The sequence below is a fragment of the Chelmon rostratus genome, chromosome 7, assembly GCF_017976325.1.
Source record: "Chelmon rostratus isolate fCheRos1 chromosome 7, fCheRos1.pri, whole genome shotgun sequence".
In the NCBI taxonomy this organism is placed as follows: domain Eukaryota; kingdom Metazoa; phylum Chordata; class Actinopteri; order Chaetodontiformes; family Chaetodontidae; genus Chelmon; species Chelmon rostratus.
Window position 1 is genome coordinate 3251010 of NC_055664.1, and position 19861 is coordinate 3270870.

Below are 19861 nucleotides of genomic sequence, written 5' to 3' on the forward strand. Positions count from 1 at the left end.
TGCCCATCGGGGTTAGCTAACATATACGTAATAACTTTGTAACTTGTTCGCTACAAGCCCTCTAGTCGCTAATAAAACTGGTAAGAGCGGACGAGTGGACCTGAAAGGTAAGCGTTAATTTGCTGTAGCTGCTCCTCACGTATCGCGTACAAAGCTGCTACTAGCTTATGTTTTATTTGTCCGTACATTTGCTATTGTTAGCTCTTTAACAACAGTTTGCAACGGTATTAGCAACCAAGCTAAGACAAGAATGAGTGTTCCTCCAAAGACTAACGTTAACGTTAGCAATCCAGTGACTCTGGGATGACCAAGCCCGAGTATTAACCTACTGCTCGGTAATTATAACGATATTGTCAGTGCAGTTAGTGTTTGCCAAAATAACGCTTAAGGCAGTATAGTCATGCACAATAACTTTTAGCGTTACTAAAGCCACAGTTCGGATAATTGTGATACCCACCCAAAGTTCCACCAGACAGTGTTTGAAAATTATTCGTTTCAGGGTTTTATTGCTTATCATCAAGGGAAATTTACCTGAACAATGTGTGGTTAATGCCATTCACAAAGCACGCTGTTAATAACACTGACCTAACGTTAGCTAACGGTCTGACAGCAGCTAACGTGTAGTAGTTTTTTAGTAGCACGTTATGTGCGTATAGTTAGCCAGCTTAACTATATTTGATTGCAGAGATTCATTAAATCAATCAGAAAATTAGAGTCATACTGTCCTTATATTGTCTGTTAAGATGTCTCGAGAGCAGCTGGCTGTACAACGGGCCAGGAGGTCCTTCCAGACGGGGAAAACCAAACCTCTGGAGTACAGGATCCACCAACTGAAGAGCCTGCTCCGCTTCGTCTCAGAGAGACGGGGGGACATTGCAGATGCTGTCAAAGGAGACCTGGGCAAGGTGGGTTATTCAGGAAAATGGCGAAATTTTGTGAGCATCAGGGAACTGGATACATTCCCTGGGGTGTCTGAGGACTGTACAAGTCACTTGGCAGGATTATATTTCACAATATATATCATTTATTTATATGATATATATTCTACTTTGCTGGTCTGCAGTTTTTGTAGGTAGTTTTATTTGTTTCAAAAGTTGCTCATCTATTTTGCTTCTGTTGTTTGAACAACACGTATGTTATTAAACACTGCCATGTTACTCTGGATCTTTAAGGGTCCAGTGTGCAGGATTTGGGGGGATCTGCTGGCAGAAATGGAATATAATATTCATATTTATGTTTTCATTGGTGTAAATAAGAATTCTGTTTTCATTACCTTAAAACGAGTCATTTATATCTGCAGATGGAGCGGGTCCTCTTCCCCTTTCTTGTTGGCTTAATTTTTGTCTGCTGGGTTATAGAACGTCTATGTCAGCAAGTTGCATCGCCATGTCTCTACAGTAGCGCTGAATAAATGAACCAAACACTGGCTCCAAAGAATGCCCTTGGTGTTTTTAGCAGCCATTTGTGGGTTGACGTACACAGTATTCAGTTGGATATAATTTGCAACCTCACTGCTAGATGCCATTGAATCCTACACACTGGACCTTTAAAGAGTAATGCACACTTTTAAAGAAGCACAACTCCAACAGGCTAGTGTATATCGCATCAGTTTCCAGTTCAGTACAGCACAATGGTAGAGCCGGAAAACACTGATTAAATATCGTGTCTCAGTGTCTTTCAGCTTTACAGTACAGTCATACCTAAGCATACATAATTTGAACATGTACATACATTCTTCCACCGAAGCTATTGATCATTTTTACTTTTAAAGACAATATTGTCAGGAATGTGGTGTTTCAGGAGAACTATGGTTGAACCCAGACACAGACACAAGGTGGAGCTGGTTTGATTTAACAAATTTAACTAAAAAGGTAACCAAAATCCAAAACTTAAGGGACTATCAAAAACACTTACAAAGGTAGATGGGCAGAAGACAGGGAACAAAGACCATACAGGGAAACTCTGAACAAACACTTACAAGAGACGTAGCATGGCTCATGGACAAAAGACAACACTAGACAAACACTTACTAGAAACGTGGCGTGGTTAAATGCTAAGACAGCTCACAAGAAACACATACATTGAGGATAGCATGGGAACAGACTACACCAGAGGATGCAGGACGAACATTTACATGATTTGTGACAAGACTAGAGAAAACAGACAACTAGGAAAACACACACAAGGAACGTGGCTTGACTAGAGACGTAGACAACACTAAAGAAACAATCTCATGAACTGGGCGTGGCTTGGAAACAAGGACAAATCTAACCCACTTTCAAGAGGCGTAGCATGGCTAACAAACACTAAAGATGCTGGACAAACTGTTAGAGCCATTTTTTTTTCAAACTTTAAAACGTAGATAATTTTGTCAGCTCAAAATGAACCTCTGCACATTTTTTGATATCTCTTACGGTTTTCAAGCTATGACCATCTCAAGACCATAAAGTTTCTCAAAAAATGCACAGAATTTCTCCCCCTTCACTGGATGACATCATCACTTAGAGTGAAAGAGCCAGTGAGAAATCGCCTGAAATTTTTTTCTAAACGGTGAAAAGGAGACACATAATTTTTGGATCTTTTTGTAGACAAACCTTTCTTCTCCCGTCAAAGTTCAATTTTAAAGGGTTAGCCCCCACCAAATTTAAATAAAGAGGGATCTTGCACCAGCTGCCCTGCTCTGCTGCTCCATTTAAACCCATACAATCTCCTTTTTTGTGAGTCGCAGCCTGCCGGAGTGTGTCTTTTTAAATCGACCATTTAGTCATTTTTCTAAAGAATATCTGGACATAAAACACAAGTACATCTGGCCCAGACTTGTGCGCATCTCACAGTGTAATCATTTTTTTGATAGCAGCTACGGTTTTGTCACAATCACAAATTGTTTGGAAGAAACCGACAGCGAAAAAGTGGCTGTTCAGGAACAGGTAAAAAGTGGGAGAGATAGAGAGGTAATTATCAGCAGGTGGGGCAGAATTTACACAAGCACACACATACACATTCAGACACACATATACCAGACACATCTCCATGTAGGAACTGGTTGGGCTGCTTGTTTAAAATACTTGGGACAATTTGATAAATGTGTAGTTCAAGCAGACACACACACACAAACAGACGAAGACACACACAGACACAGTCACACACAAATACAGTTAAATACACACAGACAGCCTCATATACATAGACAGGCACAACGCCTTTTGCTCTATTAGCGCCGTTAGCATTGGCGCCGTTAGCTCTGCTAGCTCTATTAGAAATGTTAGCACCGTTAGCTCTGTTGGCGTTAGCGCCCTTAGCTCTATTAGCACCGTTAGCTGTTAGCTCCGTTAGTGTTAGCGCTGTGAGCTCCATTAGCATTAGCTCCGTTAGCTCTGTTAGCGCCGTTAGCGGCAGCGCCGTTAGCTCTGTTAGTAAAAGGAAACTTTGGATGACAATAGAGATGGTTCATTTCCATTAAATTCATTCATGTTTATTGATTCAGTTAATAAGACCAGCAGCCCCCTCCTGCCACTGTCAAAATTTCGGCGGCGCCGGAATTGTCTAGTTTTTACTTTTTATATGTCTTATGACTTGTTCTTAGTTATGCACTTTATCAGTATTACATCTTAAAATCTTATTACTATTATTTATTTACTATTTATTAGTAATTTATTTGTCTATTTTATCTCTACATTTTTAACTTTCTTAAAGCTTTTAATTTTTAGGCATTATACCTGCTTTTATCTTTTATTTATTTATTTATTTATCTATTTATTTATTTTTTCTTTAGTCTTTTAGTTTTTAGCTTCAGTGTTTCCTCATGGGGGGCCTCCACACTGGGATGTATGCCCAGTCTGCCCACGGGGGCCATTGCCTTGGAGGCCTCCTGGGCCCAAGGGACTTGGGTGGCTCTGCATTAAGTGCGGAGTCTGCCCCTGTCCATCGGCGTCTGGGTGGTCTCTGTGGCGGCGCTCCCGGTGGCCGCAGGCTGTGGTGCTTCCCAGTGTGGATGGCTCCCATAGGTGTTTCCTCACATGGTTCCTCAGTGCCCTGCCATGTCTCAGCACTGTGTGTGTGTGTGTGTGTGTGTGTATGTGTGTGTTTGTTTTGTGAGTGTGTGTGTGAGCGCATGTGTGTATATCTCGAAGCGGGATATTGTCTGTCATATTATGCTTTTATTCTCTCTGTTGTCGTATTCTTTTATCTTTACAACACTTTGTGTTGCATTTTAAATGGATGAAAAGTGCTATATAAATAAAGTTTGATTGATTGATTGCCAGAGACTGCAGCTGATGGTTAGACTTTGAGGTGAAATCTTGATCTGCTGGACATATCAAGAGATGTGAATTACAAACGTATGAACAAACAAGCTGGCAATAAGCACTGAATTGTCCCTCCTCCTGCTTTCAGAGTGAACATGGGACTGAGCTCTTCGAGACACTGGGACTGGAGGGAGAGATCAAGCTGGCTATAGAGAAGCTGGCAGAGTGGGCGGCTCCTCGGCCAGTAGAGAAGAACCTCCTCACCATATCAGATGAGGTTTATGTGCAGCCTGAGCCTCTGGGAGTGGTGCTCATCATCGGGGCCTGGAACTACCCCTGGGCTGTCACCCTCCAGCCGCTGGTTGGAGCAATTGCTGCTGGTACCAAATATACCCACACACACACTTATTTATTTTCTAGAGAGGTTTACTGGTGTTATTAAAGGTGCATAGCATGTGGCATGACTAAAGATGATACATGCGCAGGCTCTTTAGCTACAGCTTATCGCCCAGCTATAAATTCAGCTTTTGTCAACATTACACTCAATAGACCAGAATGCAATGCAGCCACGAGACATAGTAGTGTGAATCGTATGATTCACTGTGAGAAGAAGTGGGGTGAGCATCCTTTCTGTTCCCTTCATCATACATTTAGGCTTCAACAGCTAAATAAGTTTTAAGTTGCAAGAACTGAGAACACACTTCTTCCTTGGCATCATTATTTTCCAACTCACCGCTGTTCTGCAGATGCTTTATTACCCCATCTCACTCACCAGGTGCAGACATCGCGCTAGTGTAGAGGCTCTTTGTGCATATGCTCTGTCAGTTCTGAAGAAAGCTATAACTAACACAAATGTCACACACACACCCATGTCTGAGTAACAAGACAAGAGCTGGCAATGTAATGTAGTCCAAGTCTTATAAGGGCTCTAGAGACCCCCCTTTGACACTGTGTCACTCATTTGTGTCAAATGTTGTCACTCATTCATCTTTACTAAGTCAGATTTAGTTGGTACACCGAAAACAAAGTTAAAGCATCACAAAATATTGAATGACCATCACAGGTTGACATCTGACATATTCACAGTTTATTTTTTCTTCAGTACATAAGTGAAGAAAGGATTCGAAGAAAGGGTTGTGTGTCTATTCAACTTTCAGGAAATGCAGCAGTAATAAAGCCATCTGAGGTCAGCTCTCACTCTGCCAAGGTCATGGAGGAGCTTCTCCCTAAGTATCTAGACAAAGTGAGTCTCCTGCTCTGTTCTTTATGATTCGTCACTCTTTTTTCCTTTATCTACATTTAGTCTGAATGTAGACAGAGTTCTAATGACTTCATATTCTCTCCATAGGATCTGTACCCAGTGGTGACAGGTGGAGTGCCAGAGACCCAGGAGCTGCTGAAGCAAAGATTTGATCACATTTTCTACACAGGAAACAGCACAGTGGGTAAACTAGTGATGGAGGCTGCGGCTCGCCACCTCACCCCAGTGACCCTGGAGCTGGGCGGGAAGAGCCCCTGCTACATCGACAAGAACTGTGACATCACCGTAGCATGTCGGTCAGTCTGAACTGTAAAATGAAACGCTGCCATTACTTGAACTCAAATGAAGCTTCAGATAATCACCAAACAGCAGTTATTTTCAAATCCAACCCAGTTCCCGCTTGAGTTTCAAACATCAACAGTGTATGGGAAAAAAGGGGCATTTAGGGTGCTGATACAACATAAAAGTGCATCCTAAAGGTTTGACATTTTTGCATTATTGCTTTCTCCAATACAGTCGCATCACATGGGGAAAGTTTGTCAACTGTGGCCAGACATGCATCGCTCCAGACTATATCCTGTGTGAACCCACCGTCCAGAGCCGAGTAGTAGAAGAGATCAACAAGAGCATCAAGGTTGGTCGAAAATTAGAGAAAGATGGAAATCTGACACATCTTTGAAGAAATTTCAGGAGGTCAAAGGTAAAATGAGAAAGACTTTGGTTTCACTGAAATAAAATGTACCAGGATTAGTCTTTATTAGAGAATGTAAAACATGAGAATTTAAAACCTGGCTATCAGGAGCAACTGTTATATACCCACGTGCTGAAAAGTCTAGACAGTTACACTCTACAGTTACAAATATCCCTGTTACATGAGGTTTCTCCAGACAAAATGCTGCTCTGTGACCATAATGTGTGCTTCTTCGTTTACCGGGGCCCAATGACACGAACATGTTGTGGAACAGCAGCTGTGTGCAACACAGGCTTTGCATGTAATATTTGTATAATTATCTCTCCCCCAATACTTTTTCTGCAGCGGTAAAGAATCAATTGCACAATATTACTGCGTGTTACCAGAAAGACAATAATGTATTCATTTTATTCATATTTGAACAACAGCAACCATACATACAAAGGAACTATAGCTGACCACAACATGAAGGAAAAACAGATCACAAGCAATCTGAGCATCATTTAACTTTTGCTTCACCTATTGCAGGAGTTTTACACAGACAATCCAAAAACCTTTGAGGACTACGGACGCATTATTAACCAGCAGCACTTTAAGAGGGTGATGTCTCTCATGGAGGGGAGCACGGTTGCTGTTGGTGGAGACAGTGATGAAGCCCAGTGCTACATAGGTAGGTGGTGTGTTTGAGCAATTAGTCGCTAAAAAGCATTTGTGTATTTGTCAGGCTACAGTCCTGGCAAGAATCTGCAATTGTGTGAACTGAATTGATTGTGGCAAGCTGATGACTTTATATTTCATTGGTGATAGCTCTTACTGACATTGAGTTGATCACCTTCTTGAAAAGTCACTGTTCTCACATGACATAGTGGCTCAGACTACTTGAAGGATTCCACAGAGAAAGTTTCCTATTTTTGAAAGGTGGCTCTCAAAGGTTTGTAGCTTGTGTCTAACTCAAAATGATGTTGGTTGGACAGTAAATTAATGACATTTAATATATCCATATATATATTTAATGTCTCCTTGCAGCCCCCACTGTGCTGAAGGATGTGACGGGGGAATCCAAAGTGATGAAGGAGGAGATCTTTGGGCCGTTGTTGCCCATCATCACAGTGAGCGGTGTAGATGAAGCCATCCAGTTTATTAATGACAGAGAAAAACCTCTGGTTGTATACGTCTTCTCCCACGACAACAAGGTAAACACATCACCGGCAAACATGTTTGTTTCCCATTATTTTAGTCAACATTGAGATATTTATGTAGCTGTGATTTTAAAATGCTCTGATGTTGATGAGGTTGTACCCACAGTGCTGTGTTTGATTGTCTCGCCCTGACTCGTCCTGTCTAATAAACAGCTGATCAAACGAGTGATAGCTGAGACGTCCAGTGGAGCTCTGCTGGCTAATGACTGTCTGGTCCACTTTACTGTTAGCGCTCTGCCCTTCGGAGGAGTTGGTGAGTGTCAAACCATCATATTTATTTGAAGGAATGAGGCTGACACATATTTAAAGCTGACTTACTTTCCCACCTCTTGCTCAGGTAACAGTGGTATGGGCTGTTACCACGGCCGACACAGCTTTGACCAGCTCAGCCACCTGCGCAGCTGTCTGATCAAGCAGCTGAAGATGGAGGGAGTCAACAGCATGCGTTACCCTCCTCACACCGCCAAGAAGCTGGGCTGGGCTCGATTCTTTCTGCTCAAGCAAATCAACGTGTGCAGGCTGCGGCGCATGGCGCTGCTCACCGTGTTGGTCAGCTTGGCAGCATTTGTGGTCCAGGTAAAGCGACTAAAATATACCAATCCAGTCTAAATAGGAATAAAATATTTCATTTTGATATCACTAACACAGTATTTTGCAGATCCATTTTCCTAATAATTAGTACCAAATAAATTGTCATTTCCAGGAAGCGCTCTATGAATTTACAGGTACAAATGAGTTACTTTCCAGGAAACTATGACCCGTAAAATAAAGTATCACCACAAAGTACATCCTCCATCAATAGTGTCAGATTACATAATCTTAAAATTTTGGTCTGATTTCCCCTATCATTTTTCGTAACAAGACTGTCATACCAGTGTCCCAGTAACAGCAACAAATCTTTCATTGACATTCCCAGTAGCTGCTAATGTTGCTGGTAGTAACATTCACACATAACACAACATAACAGAACACACTTGGAACTGAGTCTTTCCAAGAGTCAGTTTTGAAAAGGACTGCTCACAGCAAAAGGTTGACCCAAACACAGATACAAACAAATCAAATATATTCAGCTCCTTTTGTTTACTGTTAATGTCCTGAAACCTCTCGCCAAGTGCCTGATGGAGTTTTGCACTGTTTTACTTAGTCCAGTGTTTGAAGATCCACAGCAGCAACAAGGCCCTCCTCAAATTCTCCTTCTGTCTGAGGTTTCAGCTTCTTAGCTATTAGCTTGTCCACCACAGAACATGCTATTCTGTCTGTGGTCTAGTGAAAGCTGAAGTTGAAGCTGAAGGCCAAACTCCACCACAGAGCCTTAACTTAATCCAAGAGCATTTGTCCTCACAGCTCAGTCATGTTAGCATGATTCAAGCTGTCACAATGCTCAAGATTAGCCGTGTTCATCATTGCGAGCTCGTCCCCACAAACACACAACACTCGGCACACTGGCTTGTCTTTTACTTCAACAAGAAAATAATTGTCCATTTCTCTCAGAAAGCACAACGTTCTGTGTCTACTTCAGTTGACAGTTGCCATGATGCATGTTGACGTGACATCAATGTGCATGTTGTGTTCAGGCACCACAGGGAAGGATGTGTTCTCCTGCTATTATATTATTTTCTTTTGTCATAGAAAGAAAGGTAATTGCTGTGTAGAGGTTTTTGTGTTTCTGAGATGCTCTTTTATATTTCTGAATTGCCTCGTGGTCACTTTAATGGCACACAAGCCACGAGTTGCCTGACAACCATTAGATGTCACTAATGTGTTGTCTTACAGAACAAGATGTTGTTAACCTTTTAGTGCTGTTTCTCTGGTAATAATTGACACACTGTGTTGTCTCATTGTCTCATCCAAAGTAAAAACTGAAGTGTCTGTTCAATATTAATCAGTATTGTCAAGAGAATGACTGAAGGCTTCGTATTCATCTTAATAGCAGGAAGCATTTGTGTTTGACCGAGCGGTACAGCTTTGCATAACATCTGGAAAAAAACCCAAAACGATTTGTTTTTGAAGAGAAATGTGTGTTTTTAACAGTGGGGTTTTTGTGTGATGACTGTTTACACCCTTTAAATATTGATAAATGCAGTTTCCCAACATAACCAGATATGAGAACTCCCCCCTCAACATACCCACAATCCTACAGGCCTGTAGCCCCATACAACAATGGCTTTGTCTCCAGCAGACAATGTGTGGTGTTGTCCAGGAAATCTAACCACACAATGGCCCCTCATCTACCCTCACATTAATTACCCAGCATGCTTCACTCTCCTCTACTAAATGGCCCCTTTTGTTTTGGTCCACCCCACCACCTTTGTTGACATCCACACTTGTTGTTGCTTCTGTGAACAGTTAAACTCTCTGTTATGTCTGTATTTCAAACAGTTCGGACCCGTCTCTTTACACTGAGTTTGTGTGTCATGTTTCTTGCAGAGATTCCTGCGATGAGCCTGAGGATTAGAGACTGCTGGCCTGAGTTAAAACCTGTGCAGGTGCAGGTGGACTCCTGCACCATAGTGAAATACAGCGTTCCTGTCCTTTACTGGTCCATATCATTTCTCAGTCATGTAGACATATTTAACTGATTTGTGTCCTTTAAGATGTTGTAGTTTTTATTGTTTTACATTAATTTTAGAGTAATATAATCTGTAATAATGAATGTAACCTGGTAAATGGAGTTTTACGTAGAGGTTTTCAAACAGTCGCTGCTGATCAGTCTGCAGTGATGCACTGATTCATTTCACTACGCAATGAAAATCAACACGCACACACAAGTTACCGTGAACATGGTTCTCCTTCATGTCTGCGTTTAATGGTGCCAGTGATGTGGTCCACAATTAAAACATCAACAGTTTAATCCAATCTTTGTGCTGCTGACTTTTTGTGAATTGTTTTATACTATGTACAAAACTGTGTGATGAGTTTGAAAAAGATGAAGATCTTAACAGTGGCAACAAGGTAGTTATCATTTACGACATGGCTCCTATGAGTGATGTTATTAAGACACATTGAACTCCAGGATGACTGAGTAAAAAATTAGCTCGGCTGAAGGCTGTAAAAGAAGAAACGGGTGAGCTTCAACCTATGGTATAAATATTTCACGACTAAAAACGTGGGACTTTGTGTGTGTGTGTGAGTGTGTTGTGGGGGGGGGGGGCATCTGATGTTATCAAGGGTGTTAATGTTTGAGGCGGTCAGACTGCAGCTGGTGGTCACGGCGTGCGGTAAGCTGATCCTGGAGCAGCCTGACTTTTGAACGGTGTACAATGAGACTCAGTCAGTCAGTCAGCGTGGCTGCAGCGTGTCGGACATCTGAACCGCTTTCAGATCAGATCAGTGAGGGATCATTGAACTGACACTTTTTGATTAAATTCACTGGATGCGTCATTTGACCTGAGCCCAGGTGAGTCTACGTTTTCTCCTTCTTCAGTTTTTCGAATCAAACGGTGAAACTGATAATGCGATCAAATGATATTCGATGTTGCCTCGATCGTTGATGTGCTTTAAGAACAGGAAGTAACTTGAAGTTATTTTTTAAAGCACGAGTTTGTCTCTTTGTCGGGCTGCCCAGACATTTGTATGAACACATGAAGGAGTAAAGCTGGAGAGGTTCAGTAAGCACCGCTCACACCTGTCAGCACGGACAGTAATATCACACACACACTGAGACCTCCATCATTCAGCTCTGACAAGGTGTTTACCTGTCTGCAATCATTCAGCAGTAAAAACAGCAGACTTCTGCACTAGAAAATTACACGTTTTTAGCTTTTTTATAATTGATTTGACTTTAGAAATCATTCAATTAAAAACAAAACGTGTCATGAATATATATAGAGAGCATTTTGATAAGGATCATGAAACACTGTAAATATAAAAACTAATATAGTTAATTATATTATTTTAAATGAATACATTTTTTACATCCAATCAAAAAAAGAAAGGTCAGCAGAGGTGTTAGTATTTTTAAATTCTGTAAAGTGACTGGACTAAGGGTTGAAAAATTGTTGTGAAAAATCTATTAATCTATTGTTGTTGTTGTTGTTGTGTTGTATCTTGTTGTTGTTTTAAGGCAAAAGTATTGCCTTGCTGAAACGTGTTTGGCTGGTTTGATGTGTAACTGTACATGCTTTCCCAGTTGTGTTATGGTTTTGGCATGGTTAATAATGAGAGTGAATAAGACTGAGGGGACCCTGGACCTGTCCTGCTGGACTGTTAAACAGGACATTTTAAGAGCTGACTGTTGAATCTCAGAGGAGCAGCAGAGGACTGGACAGCCACTTGTCACTGCGGATGTTACTGTATAGTCCAAACAGGCAAGGCTGCTGCCTTATATGTATGTGTCTACAGTTCCAGAGACCTAAGCTGTCTTCAAGCTGTCCATGGAGAGACAGGCACAGCAGCGAGCCAGGGAGGCCTTCCTGAGCGGCCGGACCCGGCCCGTGGAGTTCAGGCTGCAGCAGCTTCACGCCCTGCAGAGGATGATCACTGAGAAGGAGACCGAGATTTGCACTGCGCTCAAACAGGACATCAGCAGGGTGAGTGGAGACACGGCACACGCTGCAGGTTGCATGTACTGTCTGTGTGTGTAATGTTTAGAGTGTGCTGGGTTTTCCTACAGAGCCAGTACGACACACCGCTCCTGGAGCTGATTGGTATCGAGAATGAGATCAAGCTGGCTATAGAGAAGCTGGCAGAGTGGGCGGCTCCGCGGCCGGTGGAGAAGAACCTGTTCACCATATCAGATGAGGTGTATATCAAGCCGGAGCCTCTGGGAGTGGTGCTCATCATCGGGGCCTGGAACTACCCCTGGTCCCTCACCCTCCAGCCGCTGGTTGGAGCAATCGCTGCCGGTAGGGAACCTCTGTCTCCAGTCCCTCAACACCCTCTCATAGCTTACTTACATTAAAGTAACCCTGCATTGCCCGTGTGCAGAATTATCCTGCATTCGCCATCTTTCCTGGCTCTGCTGCCAGTCTGAAACGAGCATCTAACCGACAGATATGGATTTTTATGGTCATGCACATCCACAAATGTGTTTATCATTCAGTGCTGATTAGATCTCTGCTCAGGCTGATGATGGGTGGTGCCATACTGGGGATTGTGTCAAGTCACCAAAGTCCATGCACTAATAAACATCATAAAGTTACGATAACGTAAACCTGTGCAATAAGAAAATGGACTGCGAACAAATTATTTTTTATAACCCCAATTCATATGTCAGCATTCCTTGCAGCAATCAAAAGTCATTTGCGTCATCACTGCATCATAACAAAAAGTAAAAAAGTGAAATATGTCATATAAATTTGGTCTATATCACAGTTCAGGTTTGTGATGTTTTTCATTGATTAGGAAATTGCTAATTCCACTACTATTTGTGCATTTGTTGCTATTGTGAAAATGATTATTTCGTGAATAGATTAAGATTCTTCATGCTGTAACTTATGAGTGATAATTGTTGTGCCAACCCAGCACTATATTTTGTCATTATTGAGGGAGGGTGTTGTAGTTTTTCTTCTAAGTCAAAGGTAAGGTCCAAATAAAATACGACATGTTTAAGATAAGATGAGATAAGATACAACTTTATTAAACCCCTGCTGGGGAAATTCGAGACCTTAGTGAGAACAGTGACACAGCATTAATTTGGCTATTTACACCCGTCACCAAAGTCCGTGCAGGGTGGAGGTCATGGTGGATGAAAGGGTCAACCTAGGACTTTCACTCAGGAGACTGGAGTTTGAGTTGAGTGAGTTACCAAATGGTGACTTTTTAAGACTAAGATGACTTCTTATTTTCAGTAGCAGTGTGGTTAGGTCTACTTGCTGAGGTTTAGGAGACCATCGCCGTCTGGGTGCAAATAGCACTGGTTGTTGTTGACAGCTGGGTGCTCATAGCATCTGCAGATAAAATATTAATAATGTTGGGGAGGGTCTGTAATCCCCATCCGCATTCAAGTGATTTCCCTACAGTCCCTAACAGGAGAGTGACAGAGAAATGGTCCAATCACAGTCAGACCCTGTGTGGGTGGTCTCACACAGGTGTGTGTGCAGGGATTTAAATTCTAGTGGAGATCCCAGAGTTTCCCATTATTTCAAAGATGTCAGGTTCAAAAGACATTTAGTCTTCTTTTCTTGATGAAATGGGCCACAAATAATAACAACTTGGCTTGAATATTTCACTCAACGTACCGTCTTGGAGCTTCAGTAAAGTATTGGAATCACATCAGTGTGGGAAAACTTTAAAGCTGCTCCATTGAATGATTGTGTATGAACAAGACATCAATAAACAACAAGGTGTCACTGATAGTGAACAGCCACAGGAAGGGATCACCAACTCTTCAGTTCCCCTCAGCTCCAGCTGCCTTTGAGCATCTTGTCAGCTTGTTGTTTTTATTTCAGGGTCTATAACTTTACTGTTGGTTCTGCCTCTTATCAGAGCAAAGTGCTCTGATAAACCCAAACAGCAGACAGACAAAGTTAGAGACTCGGATTGTTTAACGAGTTGGCAGAGACCAAAACAGAGTAAAGAGAGTGACTTACATTGATCAGGTGACACGAACATGACTCCAAATGACAATAATGCTGCTCTGTGTCTACTGGATATTGCAATAAGCAACTGTTTGCTAACTTGTTAACTATAAACTTAATAAGTTAATAATATGTCAGTGTTATACTAACAGCTTGTCCCTCTGCCCCCAGTTGGTCAAAAGAAATCAATTCATGCAGTTTAAAGCGTCTAGCAGCAGTTATGTGTTCCTTATATGTTCCTGCTCTATAACTGAAGAGGTTTATAACAAATTATATAAAAAGCATTAACTTTCTAAAAACTGTGGTTCATTCATGTCTTGTGTCTGTTGGCTTTTTATATTTTTATCATTATAAGTAGCTTCACAGAGTGAAAAAATGAAAGTTGATTCTGTAGCTCTTAGTGCATTTATTTAATCAGTTTTATTTTGTTTTGTTGATTCCTGAATGAGCTTAAGGTTTTTAATCATTTTCACAGTTTTTTGGGTAAATAATAATAAGTAATACATATACCCCTATGGAAGGGTTAAAGATCAGATACTGAGATACCAGTCATGTCCCTGTGATAAAAAATATTACGTAATGACTTTGTGATATAACATGCCTGTCAGTCAAACTTCTATTTTGCACTGAGAATTTGGATGAAATTGAGAGAGAAATATCCCGGAGTGAACTTCAGTTTGACAGCATCGTCAGTCCTGCATTCTCAGCCTCCTACTTGTCGGCTCTCCGTCACGCAGTGATCTCATTCCATTCACAGAAACCCGTGTTCTCTCTCTGCAGGCAACGCAGCTGTGGTGAAGCCGTCGGAGCTCAGCGAGCACTCGGCCCTCCTCCTCCGGGCTCTGCTGCCTCGCTATCTGGACAAGGTCTGAACACCAGCTGCTATTGTTGATGGAATAATGTTCCGCCTTGTGCCAATGCAGCACAGCACATCACAGATATGTTTGACTTGAAGTGACCTCTCTATGAGGGGACTCCCTCTATCAGCACTGACTCAGTCTTCCAAAGTGCTAACATCATCTTGAACGTGTGAGGAACATGTCAGTGATTTTCCATGGCGTTGGCATGTTGCTGTTTCTTTCCAGGAGCTGTACCCAGTGGTGACAGGCGGAGTGTCAGAGACCCAGGAGCTGCTGAGGCTCAGGTTTGATCACGTCTTCTACACAGGCAGCAGCACAGTGGGCAAACTGGTGATGGAGGCTGCGGCTCGCCACCTCACCCCAGTGACCCTGGAGCTGGGCGGGAAGAGCCCCTGCTACATCGACAAGAACTGTGACATCAGAGTCGCCTGCCGGTAACACGCCGCTCATCCGAGTAGCCTATAACACTGGCAACAACTTGTCATCACTTCTACTTTTTTCTTTTTTTTGCAATTCAACTGAAATAAAAAAAAGCTTAGAGACAGTAAAAAAACCGAGGGTTCCTGAGTGCTAATGATCAAGTGTTATTATTGAATGCTGCAGTGAATGATCCATGGGGGAGACACATAGATGATTGTGGTATCAATACTTCTCAGCACTTAAAGGGCCATGCTGATGATTTTGGCATATTTTACTCAATTAAGTACAAAAATCTGTACCTCACTTCACATCACACACATTCAGTTTTGGATGGATCAACTTATCAGCTTGCTAGAAATTGGTTTCTACTTTTTGAACAGCTACATTTGTATAAACCTGAATGTGGCTTCCTCAAAGCCTTAAAACACTGAAATACATGGTCTGTGTGCAGCCGTATCACATGGGGAAAGTTTGTGAACTGCGGCCAGACGTGCATCGCGCCAGACTTCATCCTGTGTGAACCCTGCATCCAGGGCAAAGTGGTGGAGTGCATCCGACAGACTCTACTGGTACCATCCCCTTAACCTGTCTGAGCGAGCATCTTAATGTACATTTAACTGCAGTCTAGAGTGTCAACAAGACCTTTTTTTATCCATCCCAGGAATTTTACGGGGCTGATCCCAAATGCTCACCAGACTACGGCCGAATCGTCAACCGGCGTCATTTCGACCGAGTCATGGGGCTGATGGAGGGCTACACTCCTGTGGTGGGAGGACAGAGTGACGCCACGCAGCGCTACATTGGTAGGAAGATACAGTGAGGTAGTGAGTAAGTCAGAGCATTTGTGTTGAAATCTACATCATCTGTTTAATGAACATTGGTGTTTGTACACACAGCCCCAACAGTGCTGAAGGACGTGCCCCCTCACTCCAGGCTGATGCAGGAGGAGATCTTCGGCCCCCTGCTGCCCATAGTGACTGTCAGTGACATGGATGATGCCATCCGCTTCATCAATGAGAGAGAGAAAGCTCTGGCCCTCTACATCTTCTGCTCTGATAAGAAGGTGAGAGAAGACAACAGGGGCAAGGAGATTTCAAACACGTTTTAATGTCCAGAACTCCTCCTCATCCTCCTCCTCCTCTCTCTAAGGCAATCAAAAGGATGATCGAGGAGACCACAAGTGGAGGAGTGACCGTCAATGACGTCATGATACACTACACACTCAACTCTCTCCCGTTTGGTGGTGTTGGTAAGACTCCAAGTGCATTATGGTCTCTATGTTTACTTAGATGGACTAAACATTTCCACTCTAGTACTCCTGGTCAAAACAAGGTAGCACTAAAGAACAAGTTTTTCTTTTTTCTTTTTTTTTTCATTCATTCTGAATTGGATAGGAGGATCTGATTTCTGGAGATAAATCCATTTGTCAATCCACAGGAAATGAATCAAAGTGAAATTAATTAAGCCCTTTTGATAACCAGTTCACTATTTAAGTCAAGGAACTGTCAGATTAAGCAATAACAACAATTAGTTTTAGCCCTACGGAATGAAAAGAAAGTTCAAAGGTACTAGATGCTTGGCTGTGGAGGTTTGCATTACCACTTTGTCCCCATCTTGGTAGTGAAACACGCTGTAAACACAACAAAGGCATATTATCATATAAGGCCATTATGGCAAACAGCCATTTGTTTACACATCCAGCAGACACGCAACGACATTAGCGTCTCCATCAACTCCTGATGTAAAAATACCTGGTTCCTTAGCTCCACTATGCTCACTAGCTCGTTGCTAACTGTGTCTGTTTGCTGTTTGGTGCCGGGTAGCTGTGGGTTTATCAGAGCTGAGGGGAATCTGATGCACAGGTAGTGCACCGCTATGTGTTATTAAAGAGATCACACAAGCCCATCCGAAGGCCAACAGTCGAGTTAGCGTTGATAAGGAGTGTAGGACTGAAGAAACTGGACTTCCTTTAGACTCTAAATGAAGCTCTGGTGTTACGTTGGGTCACAAAAATCAATCCACACTTGAAAGAGGCTGTATCAGCTCTTTAGCCTTTCTTCTGTCAGGGCTGTCTTTTAGGTGTGAAGCACCACACACTGATTGGGCTGGTAGTGCTGTGTGAAGTGCACTGACTCCCACCTTGTAGGACTCAGGAATGCAGAATATCAGATCGTATTCATGCAGTTATGTCATGTAGTCAAAGTTTAAATAGCAGTGTTTAATGTTCAAAAATGTTGTTGTTAAAGATCTTGTTTGTGACCCCTCCAGGTCAGAGCGGTATGGGCCGCTACCACGGTCAACACACCTTTGACCAGCTGAGCCACCAGAGGGCGTGCCTGGTCCGCTCTCTGGGCATGGAGCGGGTCAACCTGGCCCGGTACCCTCCTCAGGACCGCCGGCGGGCTCGCAGGGCGCGGATGGCCCTCAGGTCACCCCTGATCGACATGTCCAAGAGGACACTGGCCTGGGCCGTCGCTGCCACCATCATTGGCCTGGGCCTGTTCGTCACGCTGCTGGTCATCCTGCTCATAGCTTCAGGCCTCAACTGCACCTGCTGGTACTGGAGAGGCTTTTATAACTAGAGACACTTCCATTCCCTTCGTAAAATCCATCCAAATAAGAAAGAGTTCCTGCTGTAACGACTGAACACATCTGAACACACTTTGAATCCTGTTTTGTACTCAGATATTTTAAAGATGAGAAACAGGATAACCCTTTGATCTAACTTTTATTTGTTGTGTATATATTTTATATCAGATGTCCCTCAGCGATGAGACAAACAAGGCTAAATACTGACCAAAGACACACCAGAGTGCTGCCCTGCATCCCTCGTTACTGGAGGTTAACATTCACTTTCTGAGGAAATGCCAGTATCAATACAGATCTGACAATGAACTGAGAAACCCGAAGTCTACTAACAGGATTCCACAGATTAAACATGTATGGATTTTGCTAGTGTTGTTCCAGAATAAAAGATTTGTTCACATGTTATCTTCTTCCATTTTTACTTGGCACCATTTCTAGGTCTCTAACTCTGATTCTGACAGTGTGGAAGCTGCTGATGCTGCAGGAGGTGTTGTACGATTCCCAACTCAGAAACAGAAATGACTTCAGCTGAGCATAACAAGAGCCTTCAAAAGCCAGCAGAGTCATTCCCACTGTGACCACAACAGGTCACAGTTTGTATTTAATTTATTTCAGAGAAAACAAAGTGAGTAGCTGATGACTGCACTCATTACTGCATGCTAATGGGACATGTCCATGCTGCTGGATCGTATGTAAATACAAGCTGAAAGAGAGAAAGCATAGATGAGGGAATCACTTCAGCGTTGTTGCTGTCACTCCTCTGTATTTACATATTTGCTGAATAATAATGTGTTTGCATGGTAATGTGTGTCACACCTGTTACAGTCTGCTCCAAGTTAATGCTGCCAGTGGATGCAGCTGTCTCTAAATGGTACAGTATGATACACACTAACAACAATGTGTCAGTGCAGCTGTGTGTCTTATACAGGAGTAATGCTGTGTGTGGCTACCAGGTGGCAGCAGAGAGCAAAGGGAGAGTGTAAAGGGAATAAATTAAAGCTTAAGGTGAGGAAGGGAGCCAACACAAGGAATACTTATTGGCTTTTCAAGTAAGTTAGAAAGTGAAATCTAAAGAGGAATCTCATCAATACTGAATTACACTGAAATTAAACAAAGATGCAGAGTTTGCTCCTGTGCAGTCAAAGACAAGTGTAGAGTTTGTGATGATATCAATCACTATACAAACAATAGCATCCCAAATAACAGTTCAAACACATCATGACAAATATAATGGGTTCCAGTTAGTCCCATTGTAATTTGGGCAAAGTGCACTCAAGCCCTTTTGAGTCATTAAGGGCGCACCCCATTAGCATCAAGCTCTCCCTGTTCCTCTGAGATGCTCTGCTAAGCTCTAAACTGACAGCTTTATCACTTAATAGGTCTGTGGATATCCAGGCATTCAGCTTGTAAACCAGCAGCAGGAAACAGCCGCCATCTCAGCGCCCGCACAGGCTCGCTTCAGTTGGACTGAGTTCCTGTAGGCCTCTTGCATAACCAGTAGAGTCAGACTGTTGACTTGACCTGGACTTAGATACCAGTCCATGACGTCCACAGGAAAACAATGGACTGTCCAGACCAATCAGTCAGTGGTCCAATCAGTAAAGATTTATACTGCCTGGTAGCACAAATTGACTGTGATAAATCAGGTGGGGGGTGATAGGTTACATCAGGCATGTCCAAACTGTTCCACAAAGGGCCGTGTGGCTGCAGGTTTTTGTTCCAGCCAGTCAAGGGGTCACCTAATTATCAGCTGAAGACTGAGATCAGCTGACTAAATGAGTCCAGCCTGGTCTGCTCTGCCTTGGCTGGAATGAAAACCTGCAGCCACACGGCCCTTTATGGAACAGTTCGGACATGCCTGGATTAGATGATCACTAACTAAGCACCAGTACTGCATCCCACTTCAACTCTAAGGCTTAAAAATCCTTGTTCTTACACCAAGAACTGCAAAGTAGTCCTGTCACATCAGTAACTTGCATGACTGGATCTGCTCTAATTAACTAGTTGTGTGAATGGCACTTCATTTGTGTCAATTACAGGCCTCTATAGCTCAAGGCAGAGTGGCACTGTCTGTGCTGTTGC

At 42.7% G+C, this 19861-nt stretch overlaps 2 protein-coding genes across 2 annotated transcripts; both read left to right on the forward strand.

The window, feature by feature from the left end:
* LOC121608938 (aldehyde dehydrogenase family 3 member A2-like) lies at positions 1-10239 on the forward strand. Its single transcript, XM_041940381.1, has 11 exons — positions 1-107; positions 744-905; positions 4393-4624; positions 5402-5487; positions 5593-5801; positions 6022-6139; positions 6725-6866; positions 7223-7389; positions 7549-7648; positions 7733-7971; positions 9823-10239. Exons 2-11 carry the CDS (start codon positions 744-746, stop codon positions 9835-9837), a joined length of 1470 nt encoding a protein of 489 aa, XP_041796315.1. The 5' UTR covers positions 1-107; the 3' UTR covers positions 9838-10239.
* A 1529-nt stretch (positions 10240-11768) lies between these two features.
* Positions 11769-17988, forward strand: LOC121609209 (aldehyde dehydrogenase, dimeric NADP-preferring-like). The gene is made up of 9 exons (XM_041940784.1): positions 11769-11924; positions 12008-12239; positions 14694-14779; positions 14999-15207; positions 15645-15762; positions 15855-15996; positions 16090-16256; positions 16343-16442; positions 17462-17988. Exons 1-9 carry the CDS (start codon positions 11769-11771, stop codon positions 17773-17775), a joined length of 1524 nt encoding a protein of 507 aa, XP_041796718.1. The 3' UTR covers positions 17776-17988.
* Positions 17989-19861: the final 1873 nt, after the last annotated feature.

Coding starts and splice junctions, on each gene's coding strand:
- LOC121608938 (XM_041940381.1), top strand. CDS start 744: ATGTCTCGAGAGCAGCTGGCTGTACAACGGGCCAGGAGGTCCTTCCAG. Junction 5,488..5,592: donor TCCCTAAGTATCTAGACAAA/GTGAGTCTCCTG, acceptor TTCTCTCCATAG/GATCTGTACCCAGTGGTGAC. Junction 6,140..6,724: donor AGATCAACAAGAGCATCAAG/GTTGGTCGAAAA, acceptor CACCTATTGCAG/GAGTTTTACACAGACAATCC.
- LOC121609209 (XM_041940784.1), top strand. CDS start 11,769: ATGGAGAGACAGGCACAGCAGCGAGCCAGGGAGGCCTTCCTGAGCGGC. Junction 11,925..12,007: donor TCAAACAGGACATCAGCAGG/GTGAGTGGAGAC, acceptor GTTTTCCTACAG/AGCCAGTACGACACACCGCT. Junction 14,780..14,998: donor TGCCTCGCTATCTGGACAAG/GTCTGAACACCA, acceptor GTTTCTTTCCAG/GAGCTGTACCCAGTGGTGAC.